This window comes from Daldinia childiae (assembly GCF_008694065.1).
Source record: "Daldinia childiae strain JS-1345 chromosome Unknown Scaffold3, whole genome shotgun sequence".
Taxonomy (NCBI): domain Eukaryota; kingdom Fungi; phylum Ascomycota; class Sordariomycetes; order Xylariales; family Hypoxylaceae; genus Daldinia; species Daldinia childiae.
Window position 1 is genome coordinate 4183631 of NW_022984644.1, and position 20208 is coordinate 4203838.

A 20208-nucleotide genomic window follows, 5' to 3' on the forward strand; every position below is an offset into this window, starting at 1 on the left:
GTCATAGTGAAATTAAAGAAACATCTAAATTCACAACAAAGGTATCATCAGTAAACATTATTAACCATATCAATAATTCTCACTTGAGAATAGACAAAAGCATCACAAGCAGTCTCACGAAAAACAAGAATTAGTTTTAACGTTAATGAAAAACCTTGATTAATGCAACGCAAATCGTACTGCCAGCCCCCCCTGCCCTTGCCCCTTGGTCTAATCCGAACCGCTTAACAGTATAATATGTACAACCTGTGAAGTTCCCTCCGAACTACCTATCGACAGCCAGCTCCGGGTGGCCGTCTACTAAACCTTCTCGGAGAAGAGTAGCAGGCTGAGCTGGCGAAACTCTGTTGATAGAGACAGAACCAAGCTCGTGAAACCCGAGCAGAGCATTACGATAGCCGCTGAGTAAGCGGTAGTGACCGGAAATTTCGTAAATAGGCAAAACGCCACCAGCTCTGGACGCCCGAGACTTTTTACCGTGACGTGGTGTGCCTAGCACACAACAGGGGAAATATGAGAGACGAATGTGTCAACGTAGCTGCAAGCTACCATAACCGGGGGGCCTGGTATAATGAAAAGACTTCCAGGCAGCATCTGGAAGTCGATTTGGTCGTGGGTATGGAAATTAGACGCCCGGATCAAAAACGTCCATCAGCTCAAGGAGTAAAATCCGCAATCAAGATTATGAGAATCATCGGCCGAACGTCATACAAGCTGGTATCGTAAGGCCATCATCCAACGAGACTCTGAGTATCCTGACACTCAGTAAGGCTCTTAACGTAGGAATATCATAGTGCAATTGAATGGTATGTATTAATAATCCGGCTCCAGCGACGAAAGGTCGTCCACAGATAATTTTGTGTCCGTGATACCAAAAATAGGCGCGTTCTTCCTGGCCCATTGGCGCGTAATCAACGAAGCTATGGGCCGTTAGTAAAGTAAATAAGCGTGACCGTGCATAATGACATACCTTTCATAAACTTCTTGCTAGCATACTTCTTGTAGAAGGCTTCGTGGCAAATGGGACGAGCCAGATAATCGACCATAAGCTCAAACACGGGTTCTATCTCTTCTTCCGTGTATCCGGCGTAGTAGGCGATGGTGGGGTCCTGATAGGAGTTAGAAGACGACATAAACATAAAGCTACTACAACATAAACACTTACCCATTCACCACGGTCGAGTATCATTCGAGCAAGATACATGGCACCAGCAGCAACATGGCTAGGTCGGTATGCTAGGAATCGGTAGTCGACGACACTGATCTCCATCAAGAACTTTCCAATAGTTCGACATTGAATATCGTAATCATCTGCCTTTGAGATTCGTCGGAGAAAGTTCATGGGGTTCGGATAACTTAAGTCGTAGTTCAATGTCTCTAAGATAAACCGCTCTGCACTAAGGATCTCGGCATCACTGAAACCGTCATCGGATACCATTCTATAGTTGCTGACATGAGGGGACAACACCTCCTCGTACTTGGCTGCAATAAACATGGCTGTAATACCGACAAGTTGAACGCGGTCTAGTTGGACAACCTTCTGAGACAAGAATCGATCGATAATGTTAATAGCGAGGAAGAGAGTCTCGGGAAGGAGATGAAATCGGGTATGAACTTCGATCATCCAGTCGACAAGAATACTTCGCGTCTTCCACTCCAGCTCGTCCTGGTGTCTTATGTAATCAGGATTGGGTACCGACTTGGATTCGAGGTCCTTGAGGTATTCGAAGATCTCATGGGCATATTCAGCCACCATCACAGGGTCATCTAGACCTTCTTCTTCCAAATCCTTAACACCTTCGGGGAGCACAAAACCAGCTTCCTCCTTGGAGGAAGCATCTTCTTTCTCAACGGCCTTCTCGGCTGCGATTTCCGACTTGGATGACTTGGTTTCCGAGCGTTCGAGCTTCGCGGGTTCGTTGCTCACTGTGTTGGCCTTCTTGCGAACCGGCTCTTCTAAGAGGACGTCTTGCTTGATTGTTGTTGACGTGACTTTTCTCTTGTGGGTCGTACCAAGGGCACCGGAACCGGATCCTGCTCGCTTCACCTCGGGCTTTTTCGCCTCCTTGGCGGCCAAAGCAGATCGAGTTGAAGTGGCACGGGCAGTGGTCTTCTGAATTCCCGTAGGTTGTGCGGCCTTAGAGACTAGACCAACTTTGCTAGCAGTTTTCTTGCCTTCAGCGGCCTCCCCTTTTCCAACGTTGCTGACATCACCAAGGGCGGCGCGCTTTCTTTGAGCGGTAGGATTCGCGTTAACTGCGGATTTCTTGGACTGAAGGGCCTGTTTGGCCGGCTGAGATGTGACATCGAGATCAAGAGCCGCGGCCTTTGCACGCGTCATACGCGTAGCATTTGCAGTTGCATTTTCGTCGTTCTCATTGGTAGCGACTCGCTGTCTGACAGAGCGTCCCTATAAAAGTTAAGTTAGATTATGTCGAATAACGCGATATAGCGCCAAGTTTGGATAAGAGCTGTGATCGGCGAAGAAGTCGGTGAAATAAAATAGGACTTACCGGAGGCATCTTGTAAGTGGACGAATTTGCTTGATTTAGAAATCACAGTTAGATTGAAAGTCTGTAATAATAGGTCAGCAAAAGCTTGAATGAACGTGCAGTGCATATATGCAGGGTGGGTATATATGTAGGGAATGCTGCGAAGCTACCGCCTTATATACGCGTAATTTGCGAGGCATTGGCAGGACAACAAGCAAAAACTTAATAAGTTGCGATAAGAGTAAGAGAAAAAAAACATTTCATACATGAATTGATTGTTGAATGGGTCAGGGTGAGTGTCTGTCAACAAGCTTTAATTAAAGATCAAGCGCTGAATAGTGCAAATGTTAAAATCAGGCAGTGAACCTTAAAGACAAGACGCGATGCTAGTAAGAAACATTCGTGGACGGCGTGATTGGAGAATAATGTGGTGGAGTAATGAGGGATAGAATGGGAATAGAAGAGGTAATTGGGTTCGTGAAAAGGTATGTAAGGTTGTAAAGTGGATGATTGAATGTTGTTGATGAGTAGAGGGAACAGTGATGTTTTTGAAGAGTGCGGCCAATGTTTGGCTTTTGGGTGGGTTTCGAAAGTAAAAGCGTGGTGGTGGAGGTACCCGTAACTTTGACGTGAGGGATGTGTTTGCACGTACCTATTTTATTGCACGTAGCAGATACACGGTACCCTAGCGCGAATTTGGGGGGGCTCTCTCAAGGCAGCTTCTAGGGCAGATATACCCCTGTTTAAGCTGTTGTTTCTTAGGGCCTTAATACCTAACTAGGTAGTTCTTGATACTTCGGTAATAAAGTGAGAATAGAATCTCTGGTGTACACGCGAGCAATCTCGGTCGAGCCACCAAAAGTCAAATTCCGATTAGACTATGTTGGATATTGGAGAATCTATTGTTCTTGAAGTGAAACTAGTGAACGAAGATTTAAAATTGGTACTTAAGGGAGGTAATATGGTTCAGAGTAGCCCTCTCAATTGCGTGTTTTGAGAATGGAAGATGGTAAGTAAAGTGAGTAGGTTAAGTAGAGTCTTGAAGGAGAGAGGTTGGTACTGGTTAAAGAATTATGGTAGCTCCATCACTGCAAGACTGCAAGACTGCAAGACGCGATCTAAGGATCCCACACGGTACGACTGTACATAATAACGGGTCTGCCACCAGACGACGGTTGTTGCGGACCCGCACCTGCTTCGGTTTTTCCTTGGATACGTGACTGACCCCACAAGCCCACTTGAATCAACAGAAGCAACGGAGGGGCAACGGTATTTTCATTGGACAAACTTCGCCGGCCCGGAGGATTCACTTCTTTTTGACCAATCCACTGACGTGATCCCGTGTTTGCAGGGGTTCATACTTCATCCGTACTTTACAACTCACAGTAAGATGTGGCTGAATCTAATAATTTTCATGCCCTGAATCATTAAACTAAATTTTCAGCCCCATTCACCTTACAACCTTACATAATCTCTAACTCATCAGCCTCAACACTGGCAAAAACTCGGCTGATCAACGAAATCTTCAATTAAGCTATAATGCCAAGCCTCTACCCTTGACCTCAAAAGAATTTGAATTCCAGAATAGCTTCAATTTCCGAATTTTAGTTCCCAACCTCCAAGGCCGGCCTAGCTTTTCTCTGCCGAGTGTGTCTTAGTCGACATATATGCCATCACTAGCTGTGAGATGATATAATGCTACAGCCGCGGATATTGTCCGTCTCAGCCCGGAGGGTGCTGGCTAATTGCCAATGCTCTTTAAGTCTGCCCCTCCGAGGCTATGCGACAATTCGCGAGGCTGCACATCCCCCCAACCCCGATGTCGACTATGTACCTAGGGTTCCTAAAGATGAAGAGGCTCCCCCTAAACCCGCGAGGCAGCACGCTCCGTCCGGACTCAAGTCTGAAAGGGAATCGACATTAATCCTACGTACATACAAACCTAGGACACCCGGTGTGCGACATCTTAAGCGACCTATCAACGATCACTTATGGAAAGGTAGGCCCTTCCTTCCGTTAACCTTCCCAAAGAAGGGTATGGGGAAGGGTGGCCGTAACAACAATGGCAAAATTACAGTCCGGCATCGTGGTGGTGGCCACAAGCGGAGGATAAGGACGGTGGATTTCCACCGCTGGCTTGCCGGTCCTCACCTCGTCGAACGAATCGAGTACGATCCGAACCGTAGCGCACATATTGCGCTACTCACCGAGGAAGCTACCGGCCAGAAAACGTACATCGTAGCAGCCGAGGGTATGAGGGCTGGTGACGTAGTACAAAGTTATCGGTCTGGTATCCCTCAGGACCTTCTCGAAAGTATGGGTGGAGTCATCGATCCGGGTATTCTGGCTGCTAAGACGGCACATCGTGGGAATTGCTTGCCATTACACCTTATCCCCGTTGGAACTCCGGTATACAACGTCGGTTCTCACCCAAAGGGAGGTGCTGTCTTCTGCCGAAGTGCGGGGACCTTTGCTGTCGTTGAGAGTAAGGAAGAAGAGGTAAGGGATGACGGAGTCAAGGTCATGACGGGTAAATATGTCAATGTTAGACTACAGAGCGGCGAGGTCCGGAGAGTCAGCAAGGATGCCTGTGCTACTATAGGCGTGTCGAGTAACCCTCACCACCATTACCGACAGCTTGGTAAGGCTGGTAGAAGTCGATGGTTGAACATCAGACCAACAGTACGTGGTGTGGCAATGAACAAAGGTATGTTGGATACGCGATCCAAGTTCATGTTAGATATGATGTTAATTATTGGCTTCTAGTGGATCACCCTCATGGAGGTGGTCGTGGTAAATCAAAGGGTAACCGACACCCGACAAGTCCTTGGGGTACACCGGTATGGCTCACCTCATCCCTTGAAGCTGAATTTAATGCTCAATTACTAACTCATTCTCTTAGTCGAAAGGTGGTTACAAGACACGCAGAAAGAACAACCCCAACAAATGGGTTGTGGTTCCTCGGGTACGGAACATGGGCAAGCGGAGAGACAAGAAAGGCAAGGAGTCATAGAATTGACCCTCTTCGAGCGAGTCCTATGCACTCTGTCTATATGTACAACCTACAGTCTCAGCGAAAAGAGCGAGACTTCTGTATTGAAGTGTACCATATTAACCGAGTCATCGTACAACTCTGGCTATCACTGGCTAGATATCTTTACAACACTGTGTATTTTCGACAGGTAAGTTACGCTTAGGTGTGAATTGCAACGTGATGTGCCGCCTGTGTTTATTTTCTTCCTATAGGCCAGCCTCTCTTCTCCTAATCATATAGCCTAAATTCATGTGGTGAGCCGTGGGCACGTGTTTTATGCACATCGACAACGTCAAATGTAAATTATACTTTGACACGTAAGAACACATATTCTCCAAGTTTCTAGGCTTCTAAAATGCTTTGGTAAACTCTATGTTTAGGTATATTTAAATTATTAGCTACTCCTGGATACAATGAAATACAGTCCGAAACGATGATGATTGGTGGAGGCCAGTGCTATCTATAACCCTCATGTAAGGAGTATGCAAACAAACTGCGAGCCTAAGCCAAAGTTAAATAACCCACAGGCGCTTGCAATATCCCTTTTCACATCTTGCAATACCCTAAATACACAAGCTTAAAATTACAGATCATAACCTTGAAGTGCATCGTCAATGAATACTCTAGTAGAGTATTCTATCGACCATTCCCTCAAGACTCAACAACTCACCGCCGCCTTTATTTATCTTATCTAAACATTAGAGTAAGAAAAAGGCGACTTTACGGCATACCCCCCTCTTCGACATGAGCTAAATCTCTATTATATCAAGGTGGAAGACTTCTTATCACGTTCCTCCTATTAACAGCTACGGAGATGTTCTGGCTAAGTATCTCTACTAAAACATATTGACACATATAATTAACTTTAATATTATAGAGAATCATATCCAAGGCCCAAAGTCCCAGCCCCTGCTTCAAAACAACATACAACCCCAGAGACAAGGCCTAGGAAGTCAGCACCTACTACTAAAGTTCCCTATACCAGTTTTGGACAGGATCCCCAAGACACTCGCCCACGGTTACAGCCTTATACCCTCGGCTCTGAATACCCTTGAGCATGTACTCGGTCAAGTTATGCACGGTCTGCTCATGGATATCATGCGAAATGACCAGGGCATCGTCCGAGTCGGGAGACAGGCCCACGAAAAACTGGTCAAAGTTATCCTTGGAATTCTGGATCAAGTCCGGCGAGTCGTTGAGGTAGTCCGCGGTGTCGAGGTCGAAGTATATGACGTGGTACCGCAGCGCGGCCAGGTCGTCCTCGCACCCGCTGGCTTTCGTACACGAACTGTACGGCGGCCGCATGTACGTCGGGATGAAGCCGAGGATGTTGCGGAACGCCATCTCGTTCTTGATCATCTCGTCCTGCCGTCGGGCTGACGTGATGGCGCTTAGGTCGGCGTGCGACCACGTGTGAGATGCGATTTGGTGGTTGTCGGTGTGCATGCGCCTGGGCAGAAAATACGTTAGGAGTCAAGTTCACTGGTTGGCAATGTGGGTAGTACTCACTTAATTATGGACGGCCATTGGAGACTTGTATTATCGATCTCACCCTTGCCGTTATTAATGCCGGTGATAAAGAACGTCGCTTTAGCGCTATACCGCGCCAGGAGATCCAAGAGCTCAGATGTGTACTGGCCAGGCCCATCGTCGAAAGTCAGAGCTACATCACCGTCATTCTGACAGTCGTAGATACCTACGCCGCCGACGGCCACGCTTCCGAGGGGAGACCGGGATAATGTCGAGGTGTTAGTGCCGCTGGGAGTTTTATTTGCGTCGCAAGCCGGTCCGTATTCGAAGAGACAATCCGGAGCATTGCAGTAATCAGAAGTGGTACCGCAATATCTACCAGCGATACATGAGCAACAAATATCTTCGACGGACGGGATGAGCTTACCCGGAAATAGAACAACATTCCGTCGTACCGCACACCTGATCGTCGAAATCAGGTCCGCAGCGCCCATCGCCGGAACTTCCACCGTTCCCACCACCGTCCGGCGAACACGTTCCAAATGCAGATTGACACCCGAGTTCACAGTAATCAGTCGAGTTACCGCAGTACCCACTGAGCATAGATGTCAATACGGAGTCCAAGAAGAAGCTCGTCCCGAATTACTCACTACTGAGAGCAGCACATGCCAGTTGGGCAGATATACCCATGCTCCCCGGCTCCCGTATTCCCACACGTTAAATCCGGTGAAGTCCCACCGTCACCATCGTCTCCAGATCCGTTTCCGTCGCCGCCGGACCCGCTACACAGGCCGAATTGTTCTTGACAGCCAGTGGCGCAGTAATCCGTACTGTTGCCGCAGTAGCCGTACTGGGAGCAGCACAGGTTATCAGAACATGTGTAACCCTTTGTCCCGGCCCCCGTGTTCCCGCAAGTCAGGTCGGGCGAGACATCGCGGTGGCTCAGCGACGGAGGCAGCACGAAGGCAAAGCCAATCGCCAGCTGACCTGCGAGAGCGAGGAACACTTGGGTGCGCGAATACATCCTGGAAGAGAGTTCTCAAGCGAGCGTGTTCATGAGCGAATGTGGGAAGCTAACGAATGGTGGTGTCTGTCAGACGGGGGTTGAACAGCAGAAAATTTTCAGGTACGTGGGAGTCGGCCGCTCATAAGATATTTACACCAAGTGCGGCTGACCATTCAGGGCGGCGCCATAATCGGATGGTACGGTCATCTATCCATCTCAGCTTTCGTCTCGGACGACGGCGGCGTGCCACAGAGCCACAGGAGCTCGGGAATTACGACCCGGGGCAGAATAGGGGTCATCCCAATGGGATGGGCCAGCGTGAAAAAGAAAAAGAAAAAAACAGGTGCATGCATGGGCGTCGGGGAACTCAACGAAAAAGTCTGGTATCGTGGCTGCATGCGAGATAGCATACGACGGACCATATAAAAAGTTTTACTCCAATTATATTGCTCGGACAAGTCAGTAAGTCCGTATTCTCTCCACGTTGCTATAGGTACCTAGGTATGTATGAACATGAATTTCTCGAACGATGATGTGATGGCGGATCTTTGGAGCCTAGATCGCCAATAAATCTGAGGCTCTTCCCCAAGTCCGCCAGATCGGTCCTGAGATTGCGTAATCTAGGATGTACAAAGAGATTACTTGATCAACTCGGAATCAGCAACATGTTACATACAAGCGAATCGAACACTAGGTACCGCATTACACAATCGGTCATATCACAATCTTGAGTTCGTATATACGCGTCCTCAAAAGCGAAAGGTTAGGACTTCTTCTTCCTCTGCTCCAAATATTAGTAAGAGAAATAAATACAACTACCAAAAGGGGTGATTCATCTTGCAGGTTTCTATCGATATTTCCTGCGAAACCAGCACATCACGGCTGGAAACGTGCAGGTTACATGCATGTTCAAGGCCTGCCGGTGAATTATCTGCTGGCTTTGCCAAGCCGTTATTGCAGCCACCAAATACGAGATCACATTGTTTTTTTTTCTCCTTATGTCGTACTACGCAATAGGGCGGAAATGATAATTGACATGAAAAAAATGCTTTTAAAGCCACCATTACTACCTAGTCAATGAGTTATGACTAAGATATATAAGTAAGTGGTTTGTTTCCTACTTTTGGAACATGATATCTAATGATCATGACAGGAGAGAATGAGGTGAGACGTTATCTACCCCCAATTATAACCTGCAAGACAGTTTTACAGCCAATTCGGCTAGAGAATACAACAGCTATAATTATATCATAAGATATACACAATGGTAGGTTTAATTCTAAGATTGAAGAAGGAATAAATTAACCAAAGCCTTGCTAGCTTATAGTCTTGTTTGTGTATAGTGAGATATGAACGAATACCGACAAAGATCAGCCTCTACTAATACATCTATCCAAGCGACGCTTCAACATACGCAAATGGGGCTTTTGCCCTAAGCCATGTCAACACAGGTCAGTTATGTAGGATATTATTTAAGACTTAATACCTACATAAATTGGGGGAAATATACGATTACGTCTCTACGACCACGTACTACGGAGGCCAAGCGACACCAAGAGTGGCAGTGTGAACTATCCGTGTATAAAAGTCGACATCACAGGTTATGAACTATTGTGTTTAAGCCACGCAAGCCACGTAATGTTAGGGTACCTAAAAGATCCATTGCGACCTGTCTTGCCCCCTGTACCTAAACATGTATCTAGGTACCTAGACAGGTATATCAGTACATTAATGGTCTTAATTTAGCTGGGCAGCTTTTCACCTTATGTATTAATTGCCGGTAAAGTTAAAATACCGTAGCGGCAGTGTATGGGTTTCAGGAAGGATTCCATGCGTAGATTATCATATTACCCATAATAATGGTTAAAATGGGTAATACCATACCTTATAAAATTATAATTCTTTTGTCAAAAATCATTCCTGGGAAAGGAATGATTCCTTGGAACTGAAGGCTCTGATTGGTTGGAATAAGTGGGATTAGGGTCATGTGACCCCCAAAACCTTAAAAATCAAAAAAGCTAGGAGGCCTGGGACTCGAACCCCAGGCTCCTAGCCAGCCCCACCATAACACACCCCACCAATGCGGGAGTGTTTTGATTGAGCTAGCAGCTCTAGTGGGTGGCCAGTCCACTAGTGCTGAAAGATTACCCGTTTTTGAACCTTATTACCCACACTTTCATTTTTTTAATATTGTAATAATATTTTATCCAAGCAAGATTCTAATTCCCGTACAAGAAAAGATATCCGATACAAGAATCATTCCACCCCCCAAATATCATATCTCAAAACCACATTTTGCCGGTATGGTAACCTCCCGCATCTCGTGTCACGCTCAGATACCTATGATGCAATAATGTAACCGCTGAATACCTATGCCTTTCAACAAGTCATTTGATATACCTACCTAGGTAGGTAGGTATACATAGGTAAATATAGCATGCGAATATACACCTAAGCGCGCTCCTATAACGAGACGGTTTTCGTCATAGTATAGAATTATAGTACAGAATAGGACAGCATAGCCTACCTTAGGTACTTGTAGCAGCATAATATTTTAGCGTGTACATACCTACTGAACACTTCACTTCACCACCGTATCTTATTAATGCAAGACACTACCTAATAAATCGAATCGAATCCCATCTATATTCACTTTAGATCGAAGGGATATCGCCACCTCTATACGAAGATCTTGATTTCTCTAAACATCTTGTAAGACCAGTCTAAGACCCGAGGCAACACACCAAAAAAAGGGTGCATCTAGTATAACGAGGACAGACAATTCCATTAAACAAGACTATTACACAACGCACCACTCTTGCGCTGCCACTTACATATACCTACCTACCTATACACTGCCACATTTGCTACTGTTTGACAGCGGCAGTTTTCGGCCGACCTGACCTAGTTTAGCATCTAGTAATAAGATAAAAAACGGAGCCCGAGGGTCCCAAAGGGAAACGATATAAGGGAATCCTCCCATCCGCGCGGCAAAACTCGTTCCTACATACATAGCGCTCGTCCCAACCGTACCCTATACTTTTAAACTCGCCCGCCCAAAAAAAAAACAAAACCAAATTCAACGGTGCTAAGCCAAGACCCTGGACCCACGCGACCTGTTACCTCATCAGGCTTGGCTCGTCTCGAATTCCCTATTCCTTTGCCTTGAAAGGCGCGGCATAAGACGATCTCTCCATTGGCATTCGTTAGCAGCGAGACGCTGTGTCGTTTTGCATTTGGGGGGGTTTTTATTTGGGTACTCTGGGAAGGTCAATTAATTTGTAGTTTGAAGGAATCTCCCGAAGGCAGTGACCAGGGAAACAAAACACCAAGAAATTCGGGGGGCACTTTTAAATCTCTCCACACCTTCTCCATACATACCTACATACGTACAAGCATCGTCATCTGATGTACACCTACATAACTCACATGCGTACCTGTATCCAAGTTATCTAAGACCTTAGCGGGAAGCGGATACGATCAATCTTATTGTTATTGATAATGCCCGAGGGCGACAGCGCTGTTCCATCTATCTCTCCTTTGCTTTCCCATCCTTACAGCAAAATGCCCGATCGCAGTTCCTCAGGCTTCCAGAGCCGTAAATCTAAGCTTAGCTTCGTCGTTATTGGGTCTTATGTATTCGACTGGTTAATACTTATAGTCGTCGGCATCGTCGGCGTCATTCTGGGCAATGTTACTCCGAACAAGAGACCCTTCAGCTTACAAGATCCTAATATATCGTACGTATTGTCCCCCTTTCGTAATTGTTAGGGAACTCCACCGGCGGGTGTAATTAGCTAACCGTCCACAGCTTTCCTTTCACCGTTCACGAGACCGTAAACTCCAAACTCCTGTTAATCTGCAACGCCGTTATTCCCGTCGCCGTTGTCCTAATCGTCGTTTTTATTTTCGTTCCGGGCCCTACCGTTCCCAAGGGCACTCCGAAGTCTTTAATATGGAAGCGAAAATTATGGGAATTACATACGGGATGGCTAGGTCTGGCCCTCTCCCTCATATCGGCTTGGATCATCACACAGGGCATGAAGAACCTATTCGGAAAGCCGCGACCGGATCTCCTATCCAGATGCCAACCGGATTTCGAGCACGTCGCTAGATATATCATTGGGTTCCACACGCCTGCCGACGACGGTTCATTAGACGGCCCATATAATGGCCAGCTTGTTAGTGCAGATATCTGCAAGAACCCGGACCGTGCTCTACTTGACGACGGCTTTCGTAGTTATCCTTCGGGACACTCCAGCTCTGCGGCTGCGGGTTTGATTTACCTTTCGTTTTTCCTAGCCAGCAAATTTGCCATCACGTTGCCTTTCGTGCCGCATGACGCAGCAACGGCCGATACGAGTGCAGTTACTGCTTTTCCGTCGCGACTGCGTAATATCGACACGTCTTATGAAGCTGTGCGAAACGAGCGGGAAATCGATAGGTCTGCCTCTCCTGTTGATCCAGCCACGGTTAAGCAGATCGGGGCCCATAACTCGGCTGTTCTCTCCACCCGAAGACAAGCAGCTGCCCCGCCTGTATACCTACTCCTCCTAACCGTTCTCCCCTTCTTTACATCCATATTCATCGCCAGTTCACGATGGTTCGACTTCCGACACCACGGATTCGATATCCTCTTTGGCTTTATCATAGGAACGATCTGCGCATGGTTTGCATTCCGATATTATCACATGCCGATCCGCGCTGGTGCCGGATGGGCATGGGGACCTCGTAGTCATGACAAGGCATTCTGGGCGGGCCTAGGATCGTGGAGCTACGCCACGGATAAGAAGCACTGGGAGAAACCCGGAGACGAAGTAGAGAGGATGACGGGCCACCGCGCAGATGATATCGAGTTAGGGATGCGGTATCGAACTAAGGTGGATGCTCCATCTCATGCGGAAAGTTCGGGAAATCCTGCTCAAACAGACGAGAGGATTTGAAGGGGGAATAGCATGGAGTTCTAAGGAAAGCGAGTTGTTATTTTTCGGCCGGTTGCTCAGCGTACGAGGGTGGCTTTTTCGCACTTGTAAACGATATTAAGGGTGCATATAGATAGGATACGAAGCAAACTAGCTGAATTATTACCAGCGGAATATAAAGTTGACTTTGAGTCTTTGGGCAAGCTGGGATATTCTTGGATTGCTTGTGATGACTGACATTAGGTACTTTAATAAGGCGTTTGAGAGGTACATGATATTCGTAATACAAATCATCAAGGTTTGTCTGAAAGTTTGAGATTATCTAAGGGTAGGACGATGTGTCAGGCTTCGTGGCTTGCGTCTCGTTGTAACGAATCCAGCCATCGCCCTTACGTCTTATCATGTGTGTCACACAATCCCTCCTTGAAGTTTAATAGCGAGCATCCCTTCCTGCTCCTTAACCGGGGGTAGCACTTACTATCCTGTCATTACAGTTGTAAGCCTAGGTACCTTATCTCCTTCCCCTTTTCTACGAAGTATGTGATGTGCAATTGCTTAGCGAGAAAGGTAGAGCGCAGGTTCCATTCGATACCTACCTACCTAGATAGAAAGGTTCTATACCAAAAGCTCTCGCTCCTATCATCAATATCTAGTAGACAACCTAGCAGCTGCTAGGCTCGAGGAGGAAAGCTCAACACATTTAGGACAACAGCAACAGCAACAGCAACAGCAACCTCACCAGCCTAATACATGTATAAATACCCTTCCTCTCCGTCCAACCTTTCAGTCTCTCCTTTTCCTCTTTTCTTCCCCATCTTAGTGCACGGGCTTTAGGCGTCACAGTGAGGAGTAATCCGAGTGCGTCTTTTTGCTAGTTGAAAACTATTCCCTGACCACTTCTGTTTGGGCTGGCCCGGGCAGAGAATTTTTGAAACCATAACGACGTCGTAGTACGGATTCTTTCCTCTCTTTTCTTTTTCGTCATGGTTCTGTCCCTGGTTGGACGGACATGAGGAAGAAGACGAGGTGACGATAGGTACGGTGTCTGGGATAGCTAGCTTCCCTACCTATCTACATGGAGAGTGAAGATTAGAATGATTATTTACTAGCTACGTCTTGTATATCTATTGGCCTTATCAAATGTTATATCATATTATCCATCGCGCAGGGCGCTACGTGCGTGTATGTTATCAATATAAATCCGAGATACCATCGTGTAGACATAGCAACCTTGAGAAACGTCTTCAATATCACCTTATCATATTATATCCGAAGGGAGAATTCCGTATACAGGGAAATATCATTAGTGAGGAACTTTATTAAAGGTATCCTGGGGGAATCTTGTAAAACGCCGTGGAATGACAGCCAAGTCCTTCTCAAACGCCTGCATAATAACATATCTGCATCTTGATTATGAATACCGCTTATACCGTCCACTTTGTACTCGTGCCTTACATTAAAATCGTTGTTGAAGGCATGGGACAAGACATCGTGCTACACAAATAGAAGGGTTTCGTGCTTTGATTTGGCCGTAGGTATCGGAGCATTTCCTTGTGACTCTTGTACGAATAAACTCCGACACGGCATACGCTCGTAGTGTTGATAGTGTGGCCATGCTCAGACAAAAAATATCCGGTCAGAACCAGAACCTAACCGACAACGTGCATAGCATCGCCTTCCATTCCCTCTAGCTCCAAATCGTCTTCCTCTTCGTCCTCTTCTTCGAGATCCTCATCGCCCACGTCTTCCTTGAACCCGCTCTCTATTTCCAGCTTTCGTAACCGTCGGAGCATATCTGTTCGCTGAGTATTTTGCCAACGGATCAACGCAGCCGAGGCGTGTACCTTGAAACCGTAGACGCGGGGTATGTATCGGTCGACGCTCTTAGGGGGAACTAATGCTGGGTAGACCTGAAACATGATGTTGTGGAATGAGGTACCGAAATACGCACCGTCGATGGCTGCGTGTCGTGAGGACTTCGGATTGTAGACATCTTCGCATCGAACGCAATAGAGCTTCACAGGCTTCTGATGTGGGATGTCGGTCTGGCCCATCGGTAGGAGCGGGTGTGAATGACAGAAGACTCGCGGACATTTACCGAAATCGGCTTTCTTGTATTTGTCGAGCTGCAAAGAATTAGTTAGCCCATATATAATCCAATAAAGCGGTATGAACATACCATCTTCGCCAGACCACGCGTAGTGACAATGTAACGGGCATGTATTAAACCGTACAGATGACGGGCCGATTTCTCTATAGTCTCCCTCATGTCGTCATCGCAGTCGAGGTCGAATACGTCTGTGATAAGATCGAGAGCATACTGATAGTATTGTACTTCTGTGTTGAGCCCAGTCAGGTTGAAGCGGTCAGTAAGGTAGTCCTCGTCAATCTCGCAAAAGTACTCGTTTCCGCGTGAAGATATAAACTAAGGGCGCATAATTAGCATCAAAATAATAATAATATCTGGTGATATGTCTAGGGAATTTAAATATTAATTTGGGGTCCGCGTAGATCGAGATGAAATCTAGCTCTGGTGAGCATGTGCCTAATCGTTCTGGTACTGACAGTGGACTGCTTCCATTTCTCAAAGAAAGACAATGTAGAACACTCTCGTGGGACTGATGCGGGAAGAGGAGGACGAAGGACTGGAGGATGAAACGTCGGTGGGAGCGAACTTCCCATGATCAATACTGGTTAAAAGAAAAAGAAATAGACTTGATAATATAATTCTTTTGTAAAAAGCAGAGGGAACGTCACTGTACTCCGAAGACGAGTTTCCCACGAATCAAATACTGGGGAAAAGTTGCAAGTTGCCATCGATACTTTCGAACAAAGGATATCTCTCGAACAAAGATAAAGGAGTTAATGTATTCCTAAAGTGGAATGCGCTCTCGATAGAAGCAACCGTGCCATTGGAATTTCCTACCCACTACACCGCCTGCGTACTCGCTTTGGAAGAAGGTTCTAAAGAACCACGTGCACTTACCCAATCTCGCCAATAGCTAGTGTAGTCACTATCAGATTCGGAAGCGAACTCGTCCATCATGACCACGTCGTCGGGCAGTCTTGACAGAACTGCTGGGTTTATAGTCGATACGACGTTAAGTCTGGGCGGTTAAGTCCGCGTGACAGAAGAGACAGAATGGGAAATAAGGAAATGAGGTTTATAATGGATAATGCTTTCAGGTCGCGTCGTATGGGAATACGGAGATGGAGGGGTTCAGGCGCAAACAAGTGACCAAAATTGATGAAATGCCGTCAAGGTTCAGTGGGCTGCTAGTGGGGGGGCTCGAAAAGTCCCAGTGGGTCCAGATTTCAGCCTCAACAGCCTCGCAGATGTATCCGGGGATGTAGATGGACTCTACCTGCCCAAGCAAAATATACGTATGTAGGTGTAGGTACCTTTCCAGTACGTAGTAGTACCAAGATACAACAGCATCAATTACTAACCTAAGATTACCTAAGATAATCGACCAAAGATCAATCTTCACTTATCATTGGTCATATTGATAACTCTTTTCATCAACTTTTCGAACTTTTCGAACTTTTCGTCATGTAGTTATTTGAACATATACTCAGACCTCGTCTCCGCGGGATAGGTAGGTTTTAAGAACAATAGCATTACGTTTCAGCAGACCAGTCTAAGCCTGCATTCTAACCAGACCCAAAGGTTTACATCTACAATACGATCCTTTAGCACATAACCATGTGAATAATGTAAAAACCACTTTTCGCTTTTCCCATTTTATCCCAATCAACCTCTTCTATTATATTGGACTAGCTGTGCCCAAGCTGCTTGTGTCGCTCGCTGATTGAGCGTCGGAACCTGTCTCCGAGTTCTGTCTCGTCATACGGGAGCTGCCGTTAGCTTTCCGAGGCGGCACTTCAAGTCTAGACATTATGTCTGTATCATCCGACTCTTGCTTGACTCGAATGTTGACCAATTCCATTGCCTCTCTTAATGTCTCCCCGCTTTCGTCCATCGCCGCTAGAAATCGAGCTAACTCTTTGCAAAGTTCCCAATCCTCTTCTCGGATCGCTCGAGAGAATAGCCGTACCGACTGCTCCGATGCTGCACTTAGCTCGTCGAATGTGTGTAGTATTAACAAGTAACCCCCTGCCGTTTTTAACGAACCGCGTTGAAGAGACTCTTCAAAAAGTTCTTGTGGTGGGGGTAGGTATGCAAAGAGCGTTCTCCAAGACCTAACCTCGGTTTTTCTCGTACATTGAACTACAATATCTAGATATTGCTTAAAAGACGATAAGAGAGAAAGTACCCTGGGAAGAATAGCCGCCTCTGGTTTAGGTGCCGAGTCGACCTCCTCGTCGAGAACATGATGGAGTAGTACCTCTAGGCCGTGTGCAAAGTACTCGAGGTTTTGGTATTGCCGGGCCAATTTGAGTGCCGCAGCAGCATTGTTTGTTACCAGATAAAAACGCAGAATTTCAGGGAGGAAAAGATGAGTCTAAAGACCATTAGCCTAGCACGGGAAAGGATAACCTATTTACCTACCCTGATAGAGAAACGGAAAAAAGAGAAACTGATGTCTCGTCGTTGGACTAATTCGGGTTCAACTCCCAGCACGATTCCTTTACCTAATAAGATGGAGAGAGGATAAAAGTCTATAGGCATAGAGACCGTAGATGGTAGTTCTTTCGTTGGCTCAATAGAAGTAGCTCGTAGAACTTCCTGGACATCAGGCCAGACTTTCAACTCGTGACCCTCAAATACCCATAACGAATTCCGAAGACTGTTTTCTTCGGCCTCTGTAGAGAACCGCGCACTAGATTCGCCTAACATGTTAACGGAATACTGATCTCTCATGCTGACGTAGAACTCTACGTTGTGAGATATGACGCGCATATCGTATTTGAGCTGTCCTTCGCTATTGACGGACGGTTGAAGGAGAACAAGTTTTCCATCTACCAGGAACAAGACTGAGGCAAACGCGACATCTTGTGAGGGGTCACCATCGATCATTTGGTTCTCGGGTAATATCCAACTAAGGCCCCTCACTCTGGCGGGAGATCTGACAATACCATGGAAAGCGATTTGTCCCACTTGTATGGGTCTTATCGCACCAGAAACGGGCGCAAATACAAAGTGATAAAGAAGGTTATCGTAGGTGTAGACTAATAGAGAGTCTTCTCCTGACGGGGTAATCAAGACTATAGGTGCTGGCATTTGCTGAGTAAACATGACGGTTGAACTTTCTAGAGCAGCTTCTCTCGAATATAACCGGAGCTCATATGATCTATTTGCTTCGACAGCTGCTACGAGGATGTGCTGATACCAACACATCCCGCCTCTGACCTGGAACTCGTTCTCCATGGCATCATTCGCAAACGTCTTCCACCTACCGCTATTAACGCTGTAGTGTGCGAGTCCACGCCTACCCGCAACCGCAACGTATCTACCGTCGGAAGACACGACGGTACACTTGATCGGCCATTGGTTCAGAAGATAATTGGCGGGGATCCTAGCGTTGTGCCAAAGGAATGGCTCGGCGGAGATGCTGGTGAGATCTGGGAGATCGTAACCCCGGTAAACCATAACGCTAGACGAACTCTGTAGTACGGTACGGAAGAGGTTAGGAGGAGTGTAGCAACCAGTAACTGCACTCCGCGCCATCTCAAGCAACCAGATGGATTCATTCTGACGAGCAATCATCAATATCTCGCAAGCTCCGCCAATCCAACTAGCTTCTGTGACGCCGCTTAACCATCCCTCTTGATTAGAGGTGGTAATAGAGGGATTATTATGAAAGCTGTGGCCGGCAGTCTTTCCAAACACGCTCCACGTTGCCCATCCATCCTCATAACCGGCGAAAAGGCAATATCCGTCTGGGGAATAACTTAGAGTTCTTAAGGGACCTGCCGATTCAGACGAGACTGGGATTCGGTGGACATGAGATGGAGGGATGTTGCCCGCGTAATCTCTAGCAGAGTATACGCGGATGCTCCCGTCCATACAGCCTACAGCTATTAGTGAGAACCTGGCATTAACGACTGCTTTGACGGCATGGTCGCCGCTGCTAAGAGGCGAATGGAAGCAGTATCCTTTGAAAAGTTTCTTTGGGTCGAATTCGGGGTTATCTTTGGCCTGACTAGCCGAGATTCGTTGAACAGCATAAGCTTTCCCGTCACTCGTAACCCAAGTAGAGAGGTTCATGGGCCGATCATGGGTCATTTCTTTGATTGATACCTTCTTCTCCAACCAACCCATGCGACTAACGAGCTCAGTGCTCGTCTGACTACCGCTGCTGTCAGGGGTCCACTTGATGCATTGAACAGCTGCTGGCTTTTTGGTGGCGACGACTAACTCGTCGTCAAGGGCAATAGCATGTTCAATACCGGCATCTACCTTAATCACCCTACGAAAACGGAGACTTATATCACGAACCCCGGCTCCTTCACCTGGACCCAACAGAATCTGGTCGGGTGTATTATTACCAGGACCCCCAAAGTGACTTTGGCGTCGCCTTTGGATATTGCTATGGTCCGAAAAGTGAGGTTTATAGACGCGGGACTCGGCATCGGTAGCAAGTGAATACGTAATTAAGAAGCCTAAACTTGTTTGAACGACAAAGATAACAGAATCGGGTCTTAATAAGAGAGCGACATTAGTACCGTAGGATCTAATGGACGCTTCGGATCGAACGACGACGGCTTGGATCACAGTAGGCTAAGAGTAGACATTGCCATGGTTAGCAGGTAAAATAAAAATATAACGTTGTATAAAGGACGAACTTTGGTCTGCCATATTGTCATAGTAGTGGCTGTAATGACGGCAAATAAATGACCGGTCCTAGACACTTTCAAAGCAATAATTGGATCTCCAGCTGGAATAGTACTCCCGCCAGCCCCTGAGAGATGTTGTTGTGAATTAGAGCTGCTACCGTCATGATAGATGTCATGTTCGACCGAGTTTATAGCTGGAGTAGCTGGAGTTCTGAGACCGGGTGTGAGAGGTGGTATATATGTGTCCGGTATGGTTCTGTCTTTTTCGTCGAGGAGTATGGGAGGGGGCGGCTCAGAGCTCGACAATGAGTCGCTATCGGCGGCGATAGAGGAGACGCCATCGTTGGATATGACGAAGTTCGTCTTAGTAGAAGCTTGGCTGGTGGTTGTCGCATATATCTTAGGAGTTCCAATGGGCCAGTACATGGCTAATACAGGCCCCTGGAACCTTCATCCGTATACCCCAAGTATTGGTAAGTCATAGACAAGGTATAATAAGAATATGAGCGGCCAATCGTGCCGCTATGTGAAAAATGCGTCAGT

General features: G+C 46.7%; 6 protein-coding genes across 6 annotated transcripts; 2 read left to right on the forward strand and 4 right to left on the reverse strand.

Moving 5' to 3' along the window:
- Positions 1–813: 813 nt before the first annotated feature.
- GL218_03867 (G2/mitotic-specific cyclin-B) lies at positions 814–2522 on the reverse strand (the record flags this gene model as incomplete). Its single annotated transcript, XM_033580446.1, has 4 exons — positions 814–920; positions 971–1109; positions 1166–2410; positions 2514–2522. 4 exons carry the CDS (start codon positions 2520–2522, stop codon positions 814–816), a joined length of 1500 nt encoding a protein of 499 aa, XP_033436181.1.
- Positions 2523–4187: 1665 nt separating this feature from the next.
- GL218_03868 (54S ribosomal protein RML2, mitochondrial) lies at positions 4188–5505 on the forward strand (the record flags this gene model as incomplete). The annotated part of the gene is made up of 3 exons (XM_033580447.1): positions 4188–5199; positions 5259–5332; positions 5395–5505. The coding sequence occupies 3 exons, from the start codon at positions 4188–4190 to the stop codon at positions 5503–5505; spliced, it is 1197 nt and encodes a 398-aa protein (XP_033436191.1).
- Positions 5506–6492: 987 nt separating this feature from the next.
- GL218_03869 (Peptidoglycan-N-acetylglucosamine deacetylase) lies at positions 6493–8020 on the reverse strand (the record flags this gene model as incomplete). The annotated part of the gene is made up of 4 exons (XM_033580448.1): positions 6493–6976; positions 7036–7371; positions 7424–7591; positions 7647–8020. 4 exons carry the CDS (start codon positions 8018–8020, stop codon positions 6493–6495), a joined length of 1362 nt encoding a protein of 453 aa, XP_033436190.1.
- A 3546-nt stretch (positions 8021–11566) lies between these two features.
- GL218_03870 (Diacylglycerol pyrophosphate phosphatase 1) lies at positions 11567–12945 on the forward strand (the record flags this gene model as incomplete). The annotated part of the gene is made up of 2 exons (XM_033580449.1): positions 11567–11742; positions 11814–12945. The coding sequence occupies 2 exons, from the start codon at positions 11567–11569 to the stop codon at positions 12943–12945; spliced, it is 1308 nt and encodes a 435-aa protein (XP_033436999.1).
- Positions 12946–14573: 1628 nt separating this feature from the next.
- GL218_03871 (Casein kinase II subunit beta-2) lies at positions 14574–15970 on the reverse strand (the record flags this gene model as incomplete). The annotated part of the gene is made up of 3 exons (XM_033580450.1): positions 14574–15050; positions 15104–15349; positions 15911–15970. The coding sequence occupies 3 exons, from the start codon at positions 15968–15970 to the stop codon at positions 14574–14576; spliced, it is 783 nt and encodes a 260-aa protein (XP_033437000.1).
- Positions 15971–16691: 721 nt separating this feature from the next.
- GL218_03872 (RAB6A-GEF complex partner protein 1) lies at positions 16692–20091 on the reverse strand (the record flags this gene model as incomplete). The annotated part of the gene is made up of 3 exons (XM_033580451.1): positions 16692–17390; positions 17438–19609; positions 19675–20091. The coding sequence occupies 3 exons, from the start codon at positions 20089–20091 to the stop codon at positions 16692–16694; spliced, it is 3288 nt and encodes a 1095-aa protein (XP_033437001.1).
- Between the last annotated feature and the right edge of the window lie 117 nt (positions 20092–20208).